Source organism: Diorhabda carinulata, chromosome 3 (assembly GCF_026250575.1).
Source record: "Diorhabda carinulata isolate Delta chromosome 3, icDioCari1.1, whole genome shotgun sequence".
Lineage (NCBI taxonomy): Eukaryota > Metazoa > Arthropoda > Insecta > Coleoptera > Chrysomelidae > Diorhabda > Diorhabda carinulata.
In genome coordinates, this window is record NC_079462.1 from 5,444,445 (window position 1) to 5,466,443 (window position 21,999).

The window sequence follows — 21,999 nt, forward strand, 5'->3', positions numbered from 1 at the left end:
TCATAAACAAAATATGAATAATTTGCTTTGCAAGTAATTGACAACTTCACATACATCAAAATAGCGTTTGAAATGTTAGTGATTCTAGACCCAATTTGATAGTTCCGGAAACAAAAGCTTTGGATATATCTTCTTCTCATGCCGTCTTACCATTGAAGGTTGGTGACCACGTTTTTAAATGCGTCTCTGTCCCTCGCAACATGAAACAATTCTCAGACGCTGAGATTTATCCATTCTCTTATGTTACGGAGCCAGAATTCCTTCTTCCTGCCGATGCCTTTCTTTCCCTCTACTCTGCTCTGCATTATGTTCTGTAGCAGTAGGTATTTATCGTTGCGTAAGATGTGTCCTATGTAAAATGTTTTTCTTATCTCAATAATTCAAGTCAACAACTTTCTTTTGCGACCAATACGTCTTAGTACTTCGTCGTTGGTGATTCTGTCAGTCCAGGGTATCTTCAGGATGCATCTGTAGAGCCACATCTCAAATGCCTCAAGTTTTTTAATCATTTGAGCTTTCCAGATACAAGTTTCCATTCCGTACAGCAGTACTGACCACACATAACATTCCATGAATCCTATTCTGACGTAGAGGTTTAGATTTCTGTTTGCAAACATTGAGGAGTACTTGATAAATGCCTTTCGAGCCATTTCAATTCTGATCTTGATTCCTTCAACTGGATCCATTTGAGCTTTTAATGACTGAACCAAGATACCTGTATTTTTGCACCCATTCTATTTGTTTAAGCATTCAGTTTGAGAATAGGGTTAATATTGATATTTTGGTTTTTATTTATAACCATGAATGTAGTCAAATATTTATAGTGATTTCTACGTTTTCACATTCTAGGTTGATTCTTTCTAATATGATTTGAAGATCTTCATTCTCAGCCATTATAGCAGTATCATTGGCGAATCTTAAGTTGTTACTCCGATGTTTACCCCCTCATGTCTCTCCTCCAGCACTTTCTGAAGTATAAACTGAGAATAATGATTGAATATTTATGAAGAAAGAGTGCAATGCAGTTTTGGTGAATTCCCTATTGAATTTAATTTCGATTTAGTCTGTTTCCATGTCCTCAACAAGCACTTCTGCCGTTTGATTGTAATATATATTTTTGATTAATCGTATATCGCTTGGATCTAAGTTAATAGTTGTTAAATTCGCTATGAGTTTATATTATCAAAGGCCTTCTGGAAATCAATGAAAAAAAAAATACACTTTTTTGTTGTAATCTTTGCACTTCAGTGAATAGTGCTTCCCTAGTTCCTAATCCTCTTCTAAAACAAAACTGCTTTTTATCCAATTGTTCTATTTGGTGCATATTTGAATTATTCAGGAACCCTATAAAGAAAACTGTATATCTTCAAGTACACTTTATACCAATTAGAAACGAGAACGAGTAACTGAAGTTATTATTACTTGGAAATTGGGTTTATTAACTAATGAACTGTTATATATCTAAGAATAAATCATTATCTCGTTCGCAAACGAAAATACAAACAAAAGTACTGATATGAGAGGATATATTGGAGGATATTGCATTGGCTTTTACTCACAATTAATATCTAATACAACCACTTTCGTCTCAGCAGGTATAATATTATTGTTGCTGGCTTGGCAAATCAGTCTTGCGTGTAAATGTTGTCGACCAACATTTGGAAATGTCAAATGATTCACAACTATACCATCAGGTCGTACATCGTAGGAGTCATCGATGATGGTATTTTCAAGGAACCAAATCACCTTTGGCTTGGGTCGACCTGCAAATATAAATCAATGATTAAGTTCACAAATTTTTTATATTATTACCAGTAGATTTTTAGTACTCTAGTAAAAAATAAAATTTCATGTTGATCTGTGAAGAAGAAACTCTAATTTCTATTGACACACGTATTATATCGACTTTACTACATAAAGATGTTAAGCATCCCAAGAATGTCAAGAATATGAGACCAAAAGAACCAACGTAGCGAAGAGACAATAATAATGATCGTCAAAATGTCATGATTAGATATCTCGTCCCATTCTTATAAATTAGATGACATTATAATCCAATTACTAAAAGCAGCCTTCTCAACAATGATAATTGAGCAATATAATGACAGCTCAATAAGCTCAATATCTGAAAATTCTATGATACTTTTAGAAGACAATTGAATAATATACATCATTTTATAATCGTGGTACCCCGTATTGATGAAAGTCTCATGTAGATAGGTTAACTTAATCGTATATTCTTAGTTTTTCGAATAAAAGTATGTTTTCAGGATTAAAAAAACTTGGATATCCCACAATGATAAATACAAATAGGAATGTGTAGAGAAACAAATTAGGATACCAATTCCAACAATAGAAAAGTGAGAATTATTCAAAACCATAATGCAAAATATACATACAGACTCTCATTCTAAAAGTAAGATACAGTTTTTCTTTCTTTTTATGTAAAATTCAAGTACTAGGGGGTAAAATCTATTAGACTCGAGTAGTTCGAGTAGTGCCTGCTGCGTGAAGATACGAGAAAAAACGGGCGTCTGCCTGCGGGCTCGGTGTTCATGAGGCACGTCTGCCTGTCGAGTAGGTCCTGCAAATACTGCTATAGGTGAAATTATATTGGATAACTCGAAAGAGAATCTGCCGTGGTAGCATCGGTAAAGCAGTTTTTTGTGAAGCTAATTCGGCCACGTCACTATGCCAGGACATATTGCTCTCAACCTTTACAATAAACAAGCGGATTTGCGGTGATTGTGATATTTTGTGTCCAGACAGGACCAAAACCTGAGCTGTCGGGCCAGCCTTCTGGGTCTGTACTACTTCAAACTCAATCAGATTGCTGCCACTAAACTTCAGAATGTCGGTATTGATAGTGGTGATATATTGTTGTGGATTGTGTAGATTGATGAACAGGAGAAAGAGAGTAGGTGACAAGATGCGTCTTTGAGGAGCAACAGCGTTGACCTCAAACTTTTCTGGGCTATCGATAGCGACCTGGAAGGATCGGACTTTGAGAAAGCGACTATGCCAGTCGATGGTGTATTAATTAGAAGGTGGTCATGCCGAACTCTATTATAAGTCTTCGATATATTCAGTGCTATTGCTTTGGATGCCTCATATATCTCTATAGCTTCAGTCTAGTCGCTGATGATTATAGCAGACTCAAGCAATCTTAAAATTTGCTGCTTAATGATTTTCTCCGTGACCTTGGCAATGGCTGGAATTGAAGCAATCCGACGGCAGTTTCTGGGGATCGTCTTTTCTTTTTTTGTTGTTGTGGGTTAAACCCCAGCAAGTTACTAATTTGCAGGAAAGATATATTATTTGATATAGAAAGGAGTTTGAATAGCCCACTTGTTAGTTCAGCTGCGCATTTATTTGATACGTTTGGTCACAATCCATCAAGGTCAGTGGCTTTATTGATACCCAAGCCTTTGAGAAGTTTTGGGCATCAATAAAGTCACTGGCCCTGATGGGGACCATCTAGGTGTCGACATCGATGAACCAACTCTAGGCAGGCTGGGCGGTAGTTCATGTTGAATGTTAAATTTATGAATAAATATTGGAGTGATACTAATAATCAGGTTAGTTTTCTCCATGAACCCAGTGTATGTTGAAGTTGAGAGTTAGCAGAGATTTATTTGAATTTAATATTGAGGGTATTTTGAAACTGAACTGAAAGTTATTAATGAGATTAATGTCGGTATTTGTGATTATTCAGCAGCGAGTTTCCTAAACATAAATTTATTGTCGAAATCAAAATTTATATCCTTCGAAACTATAAGTAGTATAGTTCCCACAACTTTTCTAGTGCTGATCTTACTTGGTTACCTGGGAAAGTCTCAATACGAGAAGATCAGAGGTATATATGAATAGACGAATAACTAATTGTGGGTTGTATTGGAAGTTACATATGAAAAATCGGAATCCGTTATGTGATTGTTCAACATTTCTAAATAAAAAACAGTTGCTTTATTAAAAATTTGCTTTATGATATATAGATTGAAATATGAGCCCTAAAATAGAAAAAATTCACAATGAACATAGTAATTTGTGCTACAGATTGGATAATAAACTTACACGCCACAAAGCTTCTATTATTTCCAACCAAAATCATATAATCGAATTTATAATCGAATTAATTGAAAACTGCGTTTCGCAATATAACCACGTTGATAGAAAAAAGAGAAAATTTCGAATATTTTTTAATAAAATTCTATAGTATTTCAAAATTTCATTTTTAACTGAATAGTTTCTAATGAAGCCTAGTTAATGTTCGATATGTAATAGCAATTGTATCATGTTTTTCGATCTGTTTTTTTTTTGCCATATTCAGTGCAGCCATAAGCTTTATGAAGCATTGTTAGAAGCGATTCGTCACTAACCTCTTTTCGATCAGATACAATCAGTACAGTAATGAGGTAATTTTATATGGATACTTTTTCCCTGAATAATTTTTTTGAGGATACATCATCTTCATCATCATTTAGAGGACTTGATGCCAAAAATTCGGGAGTGAGAAGATGACGTGAAAGTAATGCTGTGAAACAAAAAAAAATTCTCACACGACTCCTCGTTCCTGAGTTATAAGCCAGGATCAGAACTTATATTTAAGTATATTGTCTGGATTTAACATTCGAATATTATTATTTTCCAAATGATTACGTATGTCCATGTAGTGTGTGTAAAAGAAATAATTCTACACTACTATCTGAAGGCTAGGGGCAGATCATGCCCAATGGTTAACAATCTGTAACTTTTACAGGGACAACCTGTACAATCTAAAGATAGCAAATATGGATTTTTCAATCGATATTTTAGAAAAAAGGTACTCTTTGTTTAGCTCGATCAAATTTATTGTTTAGGAGATTTTTAGATCGTTGTACATGCCTAGGAATCCGTTCGTCATAAAGAGACATTCTGGAGAAGATCATCATAAATTGTAATTATTTATAGAAAATACTTACAGCAGATATTAAAACATAATCAATCATTTCTAATTGAACTGCATACTGTCGAACATCGTGTGTTTGAATAAGAGCCGAATGGCATGCTACAAAATTTGATATGATTCCTCGGATCGCAGTATATCTCGATCATCTGTTAATTACTTTTTCTCTATGATAGACACTGATCAATTAGCTGTAAAGTATGTGTTCCTAATACATTCTCTGTTATCAAACATATTGATATGAAAAATTCCCAAAGGCAGGTAGTATTTTTTATAACGGTTTGGATGATGATAATAGATTTGTTGTATAACTAATTATTTTATTATATAACAAAAAATTCTTACCTCCCTTAACTTCACAGACTAAATTGATATTGGAACCTTCGTTGTAGGGTCCTAATAATACTGAATTATCTTTTTTCCGTCCATCGAAGATGGTAATTTTTTCAGGAGGTACTGGAAAAAAATTAAAACCAAATGAAATTTGTTATTTGATCGTTTTAAATTGTTTTAAATTATTATTATTTTCACTTTTTTGTAAGATGATTCCTCAAATATTCTAAAAAATCAAAAATTTATGCATATATCGGACACGTTTGACGATATTACGTGATAATTTATTTGTCGAAAAATTTTGAATAATAGTCACAAGGTTTTTGAAGTCTGTTGTTTACTTAGAAAGATATATAACCAGTATGAATAAAATAAATAATGCGACTTTATAAATATTACTCCCAATGACACTAAACCATGGCTTTGACGAATTCATGCATAAAAATGGTGAGAAATTCGTTGATGACTCCTTCAATAATAAGAATTATTCCAGTTTCTACTAGAAGACACGTAACAGCGTTAATTCCGGAGACCCAATAATAACAGGAATTATGTTAGATATCGTAATCGTTTTTTTGTTAGTAATTGTTTTGTCTTTATGCTAATTATAAATAAACAACGAGTAGTAGTGAAATTCTGGTTCCCATTGGTAAAAATGCAGCTGAAACTACTTTAATGTTGACAACAGCTAACAAAAATGATGCCATGGGAAATGCTTGTACGGTTTAAAAATAGCGATATTAAAAAAGTTGCTGCGAAGTTTGTTCCTCGGATTTTGACTGACAATCGGAAAAAATCGAGTTTAATATGAAGTGGTTCGAAAAAACACTGATCAATATTTTCTGTCCAAGGTCATTGTCAACCCTCCCAAAAATATAATCAAGTCACATCAAACATAACAACGATATTGATTTGGTGTTTTGATGCCAAGAGCAGGTCACGTAGAGTTTTTCACCAGATCAGATCGTCAATGAAATCGTTTGTTTAGAAGTATTTACACAACAGCTTCCGTCAAAAAAGACACGATTCATATGAGGCTGATTCTTTCGATATTGTAATGCATCTACATAGACAGATCTTTTTTTTTTAGAGTTTTTGGCTAGAAATGGCATAGTTACTTGACCCCACGCACTTCACTGGCCTGATAATACCACGTGTGACTTTTTATTATTTCCATGCATGAAAAAAATTATGAGAAGACAGTGTGGTAGTACCGGCGGAAGAGAATATCAGTTGTATATAAAGGTATTTTTAAGGTCATAGCGTTGCTTTGTAATTACAAATATTGTCGTTTAAATAGTTATTTTTTATCTTTCCTCGTATGAATTCACACAACAAATCCCTCCCAAACTATCAAACTATAGTCCTACACTTACGATTATCAGTTTATAATTATTAACAAATCAAATATATTAACAAAAAAACATAAAGTAAAGATTGTCTTCTATGTAATGAGCAACTTGAATTTTTTTTTAATCGTAGTTTCGCGATTCATTCATTTCATAACTTTCATAACAAATATCAATTAAATTACAGTTCCAACAATTAGCCATTTTCCAAGTATCCTTATTCCGTCATTCAGCTAACATTCTCAGAATAAGACTCATTTAAGTTCCTTTGTAGCCCTTATTTACTATCTTCCGCTATCCGATACTCTCTTTCTTATTTACAAACCACAATGATGCAGAATCTGACTAACCAATTCTATTTGATTGTTAATTAATTTGAGTGTGAATTCCTTCTTTGTGAAATGTTACCATTTCTACAAAGATTATAATTATTATGAATGTAAACTTTGTAAAGGAATGAAATTGATCAATAAAACCAGTTTTGACTAATATTGTTACGAAGAGATACCGAAATATTGTGAATAGAGGCATAGTCTATTTCTAAGCTTTGATTTTACGTGAAAGTCTATAAAATTATATTGTTCCAATTGTGGAAAAAATCATCCACAAAAGTGACAGTTAAGTTGAATGTGAATAGAATTGAAATAATATTAATTTCGTTCATACCAGAAAATCTCTAATGAGATACACAACATCTTTTTCATATATTATCCACGATACTCACCGGTATGCTGAAATGTCGGCTCAAATCTGACATGCCTCGCGCATGACGTCACGTTGGAATCGGAATGATTCCTTAATCATTAAGATTAGGTTGGAATTGTACGTATTTACTAGGTTTTTGTGGGTTTGTGTAATTTTTTGTGTTAAGAGGCAATAAACAAAGGGTTGACCTAGCTGTTATTTTCTTTTAATCGATTGTACTTTTCTAATTTTGTCGCTACATGCAAAAACACTAATCAATAATAAAGAAACGGTACTAAATACTTTGGTTTCAAAAAAAAAAAGACTTGGTGAAGCAATGGACATGACCCTGTGGTCGAGAGGATGGTATTAATTTGAAATATGGTAAATGAATGTCGTATAGCACAAACAACCACACACATAATATACCAGAATGAATATTATTAAATTTAATAAATTCATGATTTTGCTAATCATATTCTATATAGTCTCTTATTCCAAGAAACAGGCAGGAAATTATATTCCTTGTAAACCGCACGCGGCCTCAAGAATATGAAATTTAACGGGCAAATTCAATAACCATATAAATAATACATATATAGATATGTCTGCGCATCAAATATTACTTTTGGAATCAACAGGTATATCGCATACATTATACTTAACATTGTGATTCCAACGTGACGTCACATTGTGCGAGGGAAATCGCGCGTGCTTGCGTATAGGAACAGCGTGTATGTGTATCGTGATATTATCTAGTTTTGTTGATCCATTCATTCATTTCAGTCATATATTTCTTATTTCACTGTATAATGATTAATATAATCACCTATAAATGTGTCTAAATGTTTCCTTGAACGTGATAAAATTCAACTCTCGACATTATTTGAGATGATAAATACTAATTTAGAGTGAATAATCTATTATATCAAATGCAGCTGGAATATTGATGGGAAAGAATGAAGCACTATAGCTCTGAATATATCTTGAGTTTTCCGATGTTATAAAAATGTAATGAAGGGAATAATAGTTTGTTTTCGGTGAATGAAGTTTACGAGCTGATTGTAAAATTATACTACATATTATGATATTCTTCACATTTTTGTACTTTGAAAGCTATTTTGGAAGTATTTCAAAGAACATCTTCGTCTTTCACGGATGCATGATATAATTTCAGTTTTAAAGGTAGATATCATCAGCAATTTTTTCATCATAGTTTCTGGAATATATAATTTGTCTCTACAACAATATTTTTTCACAAGAATGAATTTAGGAATTGGATTCATGAAACTAGTGGGGAAAATAACAATAACAAATAACAAGTTACCCTAATTTCCTTATCAAGAGGATATTCCATGAGAACAAACATTTTTATATGCGAAAGCAAAATTCAACGTACATCTAGTCTTGCCGTGAACAGTTATCTAATCGCAACCAAATGAAAGTACATACTCGTATTTTTTACTTTATCTCGTTATGTACCGTATTTATCCACATGATGCCAATTCATAGCAGTTGTTTTTATACCAACCCATTACTACCTATTACTCCTATAGAATCGTTATCCAAACTTCTGTGAATAGTTCCCTTATCAATTTAATGCCATTATCACAACACTTTACCCAAGCAACTATTTTATTATACAGAGCGAGTTTTATGTATGTTACGCCTCATTTATCTCGGAAACGGCTTGTACGATTTTTATAAATTTTTGTGTAGGGTATTATGGTGATATCTATATTGTTGTTATTTCAAAAGGCTCACCCTGTATATTTTTCGCTTTTAGAAATACTTAAGAAGTGATCATTATTTTTCATCTGATGTCATAATTTCGGAAATATCGCGTTATCCCCGCAGAAGTTAAAATAATACATTTAGGCTACAATAACAAATTTGACGTTTCAATAAATTATTATTGTTTAAGTTTATTGAAAGTCACAATTGATCGTTTATCTGAAAAAAAAACGAATTGATATTTCAATGATACATATTAAGAAATGATGATAGGCGTAGAAATCAACAAAAACGTGAAATATTTTCAATAATTTATACTCTAACCGAAATTTCATAGCGAGATTCACTGTCAGTAAATTGATAAAATAGTTAAATAAACTGGTTCAGTAAAAATTTATTCAAATCAGGGCGCAGAAAAACTACATCAACTGAAAACAAATCTTTAGATATTTGTGTCATATTCAAAAATCATCCACACTTGAGTACTAGACACATATACAGGAAACTTGATATTTCGCGAACACGAAATTGAAATTTTACATGATAATAAATTCCATCCATACAATGTAATATTGTTTCAAGAGTTGTCATTTGACGATTTTGATAGACGTTTGCAGTTTGTAGATCTAATGATGAAAAAACTTTAGAATCAAAACGATCTAAATTTTTTAAGCGATGTTATGTTTTGCGATGAGGCCACTTTTGTATTAATGGTATAATTGTAGATACTGATCACGTAACAATCCTCGTTAGATGCGTGAATCCCACACCCAAAAACCCGAAAAACTGAATGAATGACTATTGCCTGTGGGGTCACTTGAAAAAAATTGTTTATCAAAAAAAAACATGCCATTACCACAGAGATAAGAAGAATTGAGCCATCCGGAATGTTGTTAAGTGTATTGAAAAGTTATAAAAATCGCATGACTTGTTGTATTGAACATCTGCTGTAATCGCAATTACTGTATTTTTCCCAAAATTCGTAATTTTTCTACTTCACAAATATGGATCTACTTCTAACATGCCACAAATTTAAAGATTTGTCTTCAGTTTTATCGGAAATTGTAACCTCATTTGGAAACAGTAAAATCTTTACGTGTATCTAAATCATAGTTTTATCAAGCGTAGTTTCCAATGATGAAATTCATAATTTTTATTACGGATGTTGCAGAATATCAAATTCTCTCATTGTCCAATTTTTAGGTATGGATAGTATTCTAGTATGACTCAAACATCTACAGATTGATCTTCAGTTGTTGCTGTTTACTAATGAATATTGCAGTTGCGAAAGTATGAATTATTGAAGATTATTGAAATAAGTTAGTTTATCTAAGCCATCTTTATGTATTATTCTAGCTTTGGTGGAGATATTGTAAATACTTATTACCATTATAGCTGCCTGGTTACGGCTATTAAGGATTCTTTTGATGTTATTGGTTTATTGCCTGTACGACCAGTTTGCTTAGCAAGTTTAATGGTTTAAAATTACTCTTAATGAGTAAATAAAAGTCCACTCGTAAATTGAATCACACCATATTATATTTTAATGTATAGTTCTTCTTTTATACACAACATTTTGATTTGTGATAGGTCTACGATAATAATAAACAACCGTCAAATTTGTAAGCGACGAAGCACTAACAGTTGTTTTCAACTTTATTTTTGTTTCCAATATCAGTGAGAGTAAATGGTATTTTCCAACTCCTAATACATTTCTAGAAGATTCGTTGTTATCATCATCAAGTAGAGGTTATATTTTGTTAAAACTAGGATGTGTTATATCTAGCGACATTTAAATCTGATATCCAGGTCTAAGTTTATCCTTTCTAGAAATTTGAACTTGGATTGAATGAATCCTCTAAGCCCTTGTTCCACTTGGTCCACATCATCAATCAATGAAGGACTGAATGTCACACATTTATGTTCAGACCATAAGTTTTTCACCATCATTAATATTATGCAAAATGATTGTATCGGAGGCGTATCTATTTGTAATTAGTAAGTTTCTCCGTTCACCTAAATATGACAAACTAGCTGGATTTCATTCGGATAATTGTGGGTGAGTCGTACTCTAAGTTGTATGTGTCTCCTCTTATGTAGGATATTTAGTTCCAATATTAACTTTTTCAAAATACGAATGTCAATTTCATGGATTGTAACTTTGTGAAGCATATCTATTAGTTTGCTTCCTCCATCTCGGTCTTTTTATAGTCAAGAAAAAACGTCTATACATTGATCGCGGTCTTTGTGCGGAAAAAAATTTCTACAAAACAGTGCCTCTAGCGTGTCCCGATTCTTCAGCTCTCTTTCCTATTTCCGTTTCACATGAATTATTCCCAAAAATGTCTTTGGCATATGGGATATAAGACTTATAACGTTATATATTGTATTAGATAGTTCAACTTTATTTATTTATGAACTTCATTGGTATCCGATCTAGTTCAACCGTTCTTTTGGTCATCTTCAAGTGTATGGGTTACTTCAGATTTTAAAATACAAGGCGAAGGTATTTCTCCTCATCTAGTATCAACTAGTAAATCATAGAATCATGGGTTGATGTTCCACATATTTCTTATATTTTCCTATATACTCGTATGTTCAAGATAACATGTTCAGGTCAGGTTTAGGTCTTATATTTCTCTATTCGATCTGTTTACATCATCGCTGATTTTCAGCCACACGATTACTGTTTTCTTTTTCTGTTGGAGGTTTTGATACTTACTCTAATATATATCTTCTTATTTACTGTTTTCTGTGTTTCAAAATATTATGTACCTTAATTCTTAATATGTCATTTCACATTTTTTTGAATTCTAATTTTATCTGATTCTATTTTTTCATAATCTGTATTGTGTGCAACTGTTAGTCTGAGATTTGAAAGATCAGATCGATCCATTTCTATCATCTATAATATCTGCCAGCCGTTCACGTCATATTTTCACGTTGAATTCTCCTATTATTATCTTTATTGGGTTATTGTCAAATGCATTCGATGTCTCATTGATCAGAATTCGTTTTCCAGTCACGAAATTCAAATTTAAAACTCTATATTGCACCAATGGTCTAGAAAGTTATTCCATGTCATAAATTCTCAATTAACTTAATTTATACAATGAAAGAATCAAAATATTTGGCAACTGAATGAATTTCTGAATATCTAGTGAATATCTAGGGAGTCAAATATTGATTGAAAATTGTCCTCAATTTTCATTTTTTCTTTCTTAAGAGAAATGTAGATGATTCTAATAATAATAAAATAATAGTCCATCACAAATACATTTTTGTGAACAGATTTTTTCCCTAAAAAAACAAATTACTGCTTAACCTGAGTGCATTATTTAAAAAGTTCCTTTAGGGAAAATTTAATTAATTTAAATACATAACTTATCTTGATCTAAGATACGTAATTGAGTGAAATAACGTGCCAAAGCGGTTTACCTAACAAAATATATCATGGTCCTAACCTGGTGGTTCAAACAATGCTCTCTGCTCGTTGATCGGAAGTAATTCAATTAATCTAATTAATTGCCTCAATCGCAGGCCACTTTAATAACAAACTTAACCTACTAGGCATAACTTACACACTTATCTTATGATTCGCTCCTCTGAATTTGGATTAAATGCAATTTCACAAAATAGATTGGACTAACTTTATTCAAGATCTGGTAGGACAAAATGGCTTTTAGAATAGGAAAATTATACATAGCCTCTCTCTAACACTGGATAATAGTGATGTTATTAGAAGATTACTTAGATAAGGCGTTTTAACGACACAAGTTATTTGCCGTCTTCATACTCACATATACGTTACACATTTGGAGAGATAATTGGTTCAATACGTATTATTGGCGTGCGTATTCGACAGGGATTTTCGCCTGTTTGGAACAAAGAAATTTTTTTCAAAAGGCACGTAGCAGTTTAATGAGGGACTTTCATAAAAGTTTTTAATTTTGCATTGGGCAACTGAAATAATTTTCTATCAATTCCTGTATTATTAGGTTTTAAGTAAATAATATCTACGAGGGCATTTCAAATATGAGCAAGACAAACATATTTCTATTACAACTTCAGGAACGTTCTGATGCCGGTATCGAATAATTTCTTGGGCGACTCGGATATTCGTTAGTCGATTTGCCATAATTGGTAAATGTAATTTTGGCATATTTTAGCAAATTAAGCTCTAAATATTAAGTATCTTTGTGAATGAAATGATATGGATGTGATCAATATAAAGAAAATTACTTGTGTTCATCCAACGTGAACCAGAGAAACGTGTAGCTGAAAAGGCAAGAACGTTTATGCTAGAGCAACTCAATAATTTTATATACGAAGCTCCTGATGAAGAATATCTGGCAACAAAGGTAGTATATATCACTGTTATCCAATAGTTTTTATTTTTTAGTCAAATACATACTTTATTTTGTATTGGTTTGATAATGGACATTATGTATGTTTGTAGTGCAATGTGATTTTAGATTTTGTACATCAGGGATCTCTTTTGATAATCAGTGAACCAAATACAAGAACATAAATTGTCAGAAAACTAACTATAACGGAAAATGTTTATACCACAGTCAAGATATATTTAAATATACTGTTCTTTGTATTTCTAAATGAACATCACTTACAAAAAACTGGCATTTTCAAATTTGGAGCATTGAAGAAAGACATTGCAACATTTGAAAAATTACCAGTGTAATGGTTGGCAACATTATTAAAAGATTCTGGAGAGGATACCGCTCTGACAAGCAAAGACTGTTGTCGATTTACTGAAGACAGATACTGCAAATGAAATATACAGTTATATAAGACGTCTGCCAGTTTTGTATTTTTATCTAACAATTCCTAAAACACATATTTTCATCATACAATCTTCTTCTATCAACAGAAATGAAACATAACAGCATACGATCTTCATAAGACCAATTACAAGATAAACGTAATATCTCCTTTAAATCGACAGTAGTAATTGTAAAAAGAGTCAACGATATAATTGACGTAAGGTGAATAACGGACCGTACTAAAAGTGGAATTTGACGTGAGCTTTGTTCACTGTAATGTTTTTAACGAATTTTTGGATTTAACGTGTATTTAGTGTTAAATAGTATTCAATTTTACATCGGTAAATAATCTTTATAATTTTGCGCAATTTGTAAATATCTGTAGAAATTTCTGAATTGAGTCAAACAAAAGTTATTTCAGAAAATGGCTTGAGTACAGCTGAATTTATGAGCACATGGGTTTTTATAAGTTTGATTGAATATTTTGAGATGAAAGAAAACAACGGGGGACTTTTCAACCTCTTTCATCTGTTCAGGAGGTATTATAATGAAGTTAACATCTATTTAAGGACATTTCTATCCATATCATATAATTCAGAGAGTATCAACAGTGCTGAAAATATCTGTAGAACGGTATGTTCTGTTCTAATAAGGATCCCAGTCAGATAACTCGATTAAAACCATAATGATAGTATGAAATAACTTATATAACATGTATTAACAAAATAAGTGAATAAACATGTGAAATAATAATACGATGCCAAAGGACAATAATTAAGTTCCTGGCAGGACAATAGTGTTAAACGTACTTAAAACAGGAGGTTGCGGCTATAAACGTTTTACTATTGTTCACGCTGTTTTATCAGAAGGATTCACAGAAAATGTCCATTTAGTGTTCTCTTCCAATTCATCGTCGTCAGAATCCTATGGTGAAATGAACGGTGAAATATTTATAAAGTGGATTTGGACACAGTTAATTCCTAATTTACAAAAACCATTAATAGTAATGGACAATGTACCTTAAATACCATACTTCCAAAAAAGTAATATTACACTATTCTAATATAATATGAAATTATCACTTCATACAAAGCCAACAAAAGTTGAATTTGATGAAAACCTGATCTATCACAAATTGCTAAACAGATATTGGAGAATAACTAATATTCAGTTCGTAAAAAAGTAACTGAATATCAACAATATCAGTAATTAAATATCCATCCATACTTATCTATCAGAATTTGAAGAAAATTAATAAGGAAAACAATAAACTTCAACTAATAATGTAACAAATCAAATATAATAAACTGAAATCTTGTTTAAAAAGATAGATCAGTGAGAAAATATCATTCTTCGTTGTGAAATCAATTCATCTCAATAATGAGATTATCTAGTTATTTAGTGCTCTTTATTTAACAGCAAAATCAATTTTTCAAACAAACCTCTCGGTTGTGTTGCACAAAAGGTGAACTATCTGTACCCCAAGGAAACATTACTCACTTTAAGCTTTAGTAATTCATAAGGGCCGATGCCGACGACGATGTAACTATTCCGACGCTTCTTTACAGAGAAGGGTCCCAGCACAACTTGAAAAGTTAATATAACAAAATTTTATTACTACGCTCTTTATGCAAATGGCGCTAGCGGTAGAACCTGGTGAGATTTCCAAACTTTTCGACCAACATCCAAACTCAATTTCTGGGCAATCTTAATGTGAGATCAAAGAAGAAGATGGAGATCATTTCATTTTATTGCTATTGAGGTTAGGATAGGATATTAAATAATTTGTATATATTTTCGTCATTGAATTAAATAATAAAGCTCATCAATAAAAACTGAGTGATAAATAAGTAATGTATGGTTATTCAGATCAATGAGTGAAGGTACAGAACAAGTTAATAAAAAGGATACGTTCTCTTAAGAAAGGAATACTAATTATGAAATAACGCACTGGACAATATGATACGATATTTACAAAATGTAATGGATATAAATAATCATATTTTCATTGTTTATGGATAGTATTAATTTCTCAGAAGTAGTTGAATATTTGATATATAAATTAAGACAGCTTTCCCAGGCGTGATATTGACTTATAATCTAAGTAATCAAAAGTTGATAATTATAGATATAAATCATTTTTGAACTTATATTTTAATTAAAGTGGCCCTTAACAAAAACACATATTGAATTAAAGAATTCATTCTAATAATAGTAATTACTATGGATAATCATAAACTTTGAGCTTATCGTACATGTATCTGGAATAAAATCGTTAATGACGTATTTGCACGATACCCAAATATTATTTCCATCGAGATTAATAATAGTCGAACATATTAATACATAAACTGAACTTAAAATGACAAATTGCTCCATAAAAGAAAAATTCGCCAGTATAATTGTACAATAAAAAAATATAGTGACCGATTAAGATTTATTGAAGTCACCTTTATTTGTGATAAAATGTGATTTATGTAATACAAAAAAATTATTACCATCTCCGCCAAGTTTTTGCAATTAATCAAGAAATTAATGTTAGTTAACTCTCACAACATTTATTTTTGAAAATTACTGAAATTTAATTATGGAGGATTCTTCCTCTTAGCAACTATTCTAATAACTTTCTCTGGGAAATAGTATATTAAATAACGAGAGAAAAACTAACAAATTCCACACGAGAGGAATATTGTGAACGAAACGGTAGCCGCAACATGTAATGTGGAAAAGCATAGTGACAGTTAACTTTATTTCTACATACCAAAATCAACATCTAGCAACGTTAAATTCAACTGAAGGGAATACCTCTAGCTCAACCATGTTAGTTTTATTTGTTTTGTAATTCATCTTATTATTATTTCTTGGTTTTTGAAATTGATATAAATGAATGTCATGTTCTTATTTTCATTACAAACATTGCAGACACCAATCAGCCTTTTTATCGATCTGTTTAAGGAGGAAAACAGCTAAACAGTACATTTAAAATTATTGTTCTAGCTAAGGAATTTCCGCAAATATCACGATCACTTATTCATAAAATTGTTATTGAAAAACTGATAATTCGAAGACTTTAGTCACTTTGGGTAACTAAAATTTTTACTAAACAACACAAAAAATAACGGATGGGCAGTACACTTCAGTTTTTGATTGACTTTTTCGGATAGCTGAAGGGCATGGAATATGGATATCTTCAATGTTCAATGGAATGGAAGCATACTTAGTGTGCAACGAAAGTTGAGCGCGAGAAAATCTTGACACCTGGAAAACAATTTTTGGGATATAAAAGTCATTTTTCCGATTGATCTCCTACCATGAGGTCAAATAATAGATACACATTGTGTATTATTGTGAGACCATCAAGATATTGTGCCGCGCCATACTGAACAAGTACCAAGGAATTTTTTTAACAATAATGCCTGATCTCATACTGCGAAGGTGACAAAACAGGAATTTGTCCGGGACGTATTTGATCATCCTCCGTACAGCGCGAATCTCGCTCCTAGCCACTACTTACACCTAAAATCTGGTGGTCAAGATTTGATTTGATGATGATGAATTATGATGATTATGTATAAAATTAGTTCAATGATTGATTCTCAGAAATAAATATTTTTCCTGTATCTGTACACGTTTTTTTGTATAACCAAACAGAATAGAAAGGTTCAGACAGGCTCTTTGAAACGAAATCTGTTAATATGGAATAGTCATAAGCCTGTAGTTTTAGCTCAAGAAATCAACATTGATATCATCCAATTTTGATTCAAGAGTTCAAAAAACATGTCATCTAGTCATTCAAGAAAAATTCGGACTAAGATGAACATCCAACTGCAATACTTTTGATTGCCAGTCAACATTTGTCATGTTTAATAGAATTCTTGCACTAACTATATCTTAAAGGGATGTAGTGAGTCCAACTTGCGCTAAGGTTTCTTCGCTTTTCCTACTCCATGTCCGCTTTGTTTGTTTTTATGAATAGTCGATTGCTAGTTTTTCATACATAATTTGATTGAATTTACACTTTGAAATTGATTAAGATTTTTCTTCATATTTTTAGTGAACTTATAAAAATAAAGTCAAGTAAGTAGTTCCATTGAAAAAGTAGTTAAACTACCCTTAAAATGAAAAATAATCCCTCTTTTCATTCACGATTTCTAGAGGTTATGTTAACCCTTCTCTATTATTGATTTGTTTCAATTGAGAACAATTCTTTCATATTTTCTAATTTCTAGTTTTCGAAATATAGAGATTGGTACGTTTCCAATTTTTTTATATACAAGTAGAAATGTCTTCTTTTTAAAATAATATACCTATTTTTGCAGCTGAATTTCAGGTTATGAACATTCTCTATTAGCCAAAACTACAAACCGTAAGTGCCAGGGACCAAAATTAATTTTTTCTATAATCTGTTTGTAATGCTGAGTATATGAATATGTGATTATTTTGTTTCTATACCTGGTTACTAGTTTTCAGGTCTAGATAATGGTCGTGTTTGGTCCTTCAGCCAACCGAGAGTGAGAAATCTGTTATTGAGGGAGCTGAGTATTCACGCCTCAGTAGGGTGCTAAGTTTTCTCGTTTCAGTGGTGGTCGTGTTTAAGTCTTCCACCACCTGAGTAGGGAAACGATTTGGGAAATTGTTAACGAAGATACATAATTGATAAACGCGCATGCGGAAATTTACTAACGCCAGATTTGTGAACCGCAGCACGTAAAGCTTCTACCGTCCGTCACTTTCTTCTATGACTCCGTATTAGGAAAGTTTCAGAAGGAACATTAACAGCAAATACCCAGATTACCAATCCAGGAGAACATTTGTTCTGCTGGCTTCAGCGTTTTCATCATCACCATTTTCACCACAATTTTTTTCTCTCCAGTCACTCTGCCCGGAGAAAGTGAAGTATACCATGATAAAAAACTGGCGCTTGAGGTAATCCGATATTTAGCAACGATAGAATGTTACAGTGTCAAATTGTTTTTGAAAAATATTGTGGGTTAGTTTTTTACGGTATTAAGTGTCACTGTAAACTATTCAGAATCCTCTGACTAGTTCTGTTTTTACTTTGTTGGAAAATATTAGCTGCTCATTTTCTTTTCTACATATATACTTTTTATGGTGCGGCGTTGTCTTATCTCACTCATTCGAAACCATGATTCAACAAGAATTTGATGTTTTATATTTCAAATAAAGATAAATGATTTGGTGGAAATATATACATTTTTACGACTGCACGTTTACAACTGGAACACTTGCTTAAGAAAAATCGTAAAAATGATACAATGATATAATAAAATTCCTTTATATTCCGACGTTATCGTGATGGTATTCTCATATTTTTAATTTTTTCGGTTAAAATGAGAAACTTTATCGCAATAATTACTATAATTATTCCATTAGAGTACAAATATGAAAGGTAAAATCTAATTACACAAAATAAAAACGCGAGAAACTCATGGAACGTGAGAAAATCCGACAATAAAATTTAAGTTATTGCTTTTTTCAAAATTTTAACATTATCTACTTGTTTATTTCTTAGTTTTCATTTCCTTGTGCTTCACTTAAATTTGTTTGCAATTGATAATTTCGAAAGCATTTTTTGTAAAGTCATGTCCTGGGTTAAAGGTTTTTTTAATGGGTTTGTGGGACACGGAACTCTTATTATTGACTTACGAGGATTGTTTAAAAAGTTTCCGATCCAATCATGGATCAATTTAAGCACTTATCAATAAAAGTTAGGAAATATTTTTACGCATGCATTGAAAGATTTTCACAATAAGTTTAGAAATTAGACAAGTGAAGATTTTTCTGAAAACTTTCCAAATTTTTTCCTCGTAAACCACTTTCAAGATACTTATTACTAGTTCTAGTTGATACATTTATATCATATTATCAATTTGTCAAAAAATCTAGCTATGGAAAGTTCACTCCTATTGTAGTGCTTCCCTTAGTTCACTTTGGGAATCACTGCTGTAAATGAAGACTCTAGACCATCATTTACGACAGTAAAATGTTGACCAGATGATTTTCATTATCGCTTTAGCAGTTTGATAGACGACAAGCGTTCGGGATGGCTAACAACCGCGACAACCAGTGATATATGCATCTGAAATGAACTTTTTTGCCATATACTGTCCAGTTGGTTGAATTTAGACCAAAACCGGATTTGTCTGAACATTTCATAGGCTTTATCGACTTGTTTAAGTAAAATGAATCAGTTTATTGGCGTCGATTTTTAATTGTGAATGAAACCACTACACAACTAAAATGAAAAAAACAACAATAATAGGAAACAGAAAGAAGTGTCCGCATATGAATAAAAAGAAAGTGTTTTTCCACCAGGATAACGCATATCATCCTAATCGTACATACGATGATCGCTATTGTTAAAATTCACGAATGGTACTTAGAATTTGTTGACCACCTACCGTAGCCACTTGATCTGTCTTCCAGTAAATTTTTTTTAAGTTTAATGTGCAGGAGAGAGATTTTTATTAAACGAAAACGTTGTCGCCCACATAAAAGCCTTTTTGGGGAGAAAGACGGCAACTATTGTTAAGAAGAGTTAGCATTTCCTTGGTGTATAGATTTAAAATTAGACTATTTTGAGAAACAAAACATTATAGAAATGAAAGACGTATAGAATTTTTAACTTTTTCAAAAAATAAATGCAATCAAAAAATTTATTTCTCTAGATATTTCTTTGCTAGAGAGATAGTGTTGATGTTAAAAGGCTTCAATATCATTTTATTTAGAAAAAGGAGCTTAGAGAAACGTAGCCAAAGGAACATCTCATAAATAAAAGTAATTAGAGTATTTATTCCAGTAAAGAAATAATTGAAACTTATTCATCGTTCAGAGAACCACAGAAAGAATCTGATAAAATAATGTAAGCTACAGAAGTAAAACTTTAAAGTTTACCATTAATTTTGTAGAATAATATTTCCCATGCTGTGACAAGCTGATTTTTTGTATAAATTTATCCACTAAGAGATATGAGTGACTTCATTTTGATAACGAGGAGAGCCAAAGGCCTGTGAAGTTTGATCTAAATTATCCGAGTTTGTGGCACGAGAAATTACAAAGTTAGTGTCACTACTATTATGTCATTTCCATGAGCAATGGACTGCGTTGGCGTTGATTCCCGAAGTAAATAAATCGATTTTTAGTTTTCCAAATTTCTCCATAACTGTTGTGAAAGCGTAACCCGCTAATTTAAACTCAGTATATCAATTATAGATTCGCGAAAAACGAGCAGTTTTAACCTTTTCTTTAGAAGAAATATAAGTAGCGTAGACCCATAACAGATAGATCAATTCGACAGTTCACATGCTATCGCATGATAATAAGAATCGATGTTTAAATGTGAAGTTCAAATTGGATGTCACTCTATGATCACATTATTATTTTAATTATGAAGGGTCAGGATATTTTTTCATTTTCCATCGTTTTTTATCTTTTTTCGTCATGTATTGTTATTTTCTCCTCATTTTCTATCGTTCTCATATTTTTCTATCATTTTTTCGACATTTTATGTCGTTCCAATACTTTTCGTTCGTTTCTTATAATTTTTCTGTAATTTTCTTGTCATTTTTCGATAATTTTTTATCTTTCTTATATTTTTCTTTCATTTCTCAGTTTTGTCGTCATAATTTTCTGTCATTCTCATCTTTTGTGTCATTTTTCCGTTATTTTTCGCTCGTTTTCTGTCGATCTCATATTTTTCGTCGTTTTTCTGTCATATATCAGCTGCTTTTTCATCATTTTCTATCGTTCTCATATTTTTTCCATTTCTCAGCCTTGTTTTCGACATTTTTTGTTGTTTTCGTCGATATTTTTGTCATTTTCTACCACTTCTTAGCCTTTTTTTATGGTTCTCACATATTTTTTTTTTTCATTTCTACATTTTCTGTCATAGTACATAGATTCGTTATTTAAAAAAAATATTTTCTTTCCTCATTTCCTTCAACAAACAAAACAGTTTCGTTTAATTAAAAAATAATAGTGAACGCAATGGTTCATAAGACAGCACATATTTTTGTTTACCCCTTTATCGTCGGTATAAAAACCTATTCTCACATTTTTATCCAATACAGTTAGGAATAACCGAACCGTCTCGTTTCCCAAAGATTTACAATTAAAGCCTGCCCGAGCTGACCCGTGGCCATCAACAAAGGAA

General features: G+C 31.8%; 1 protein-coding gene across 1 annotated transcript in view; it reads right to left on the reverse strand.

The window, feature by feature from the left end:
• Positions 1 to 21,999, reverse strand: part of LOC130891370 (nephrin) — a 526,229-nt gene that overhangs the window by 117,208 nt on the left and 387,022 nt on the right. Inside the window, exons 4-5 of the mRNA XM_057796033.1 lie at positions 5,291 to 5,401; positions 1,560 to 1,763 (exon numbers count right to left, since the gene is read on the reverse strand). Of these exons, the coding sequence (XP_057652016.1) occupies positions 1,560 to 1,763; positions 5,291 to 5,401 (315 nt within the window). The remainder of the gene's footprint in view (positions 1 to 1,559; positions 1,764 to 5,290; positions 5,402 to 21,999) is intronic.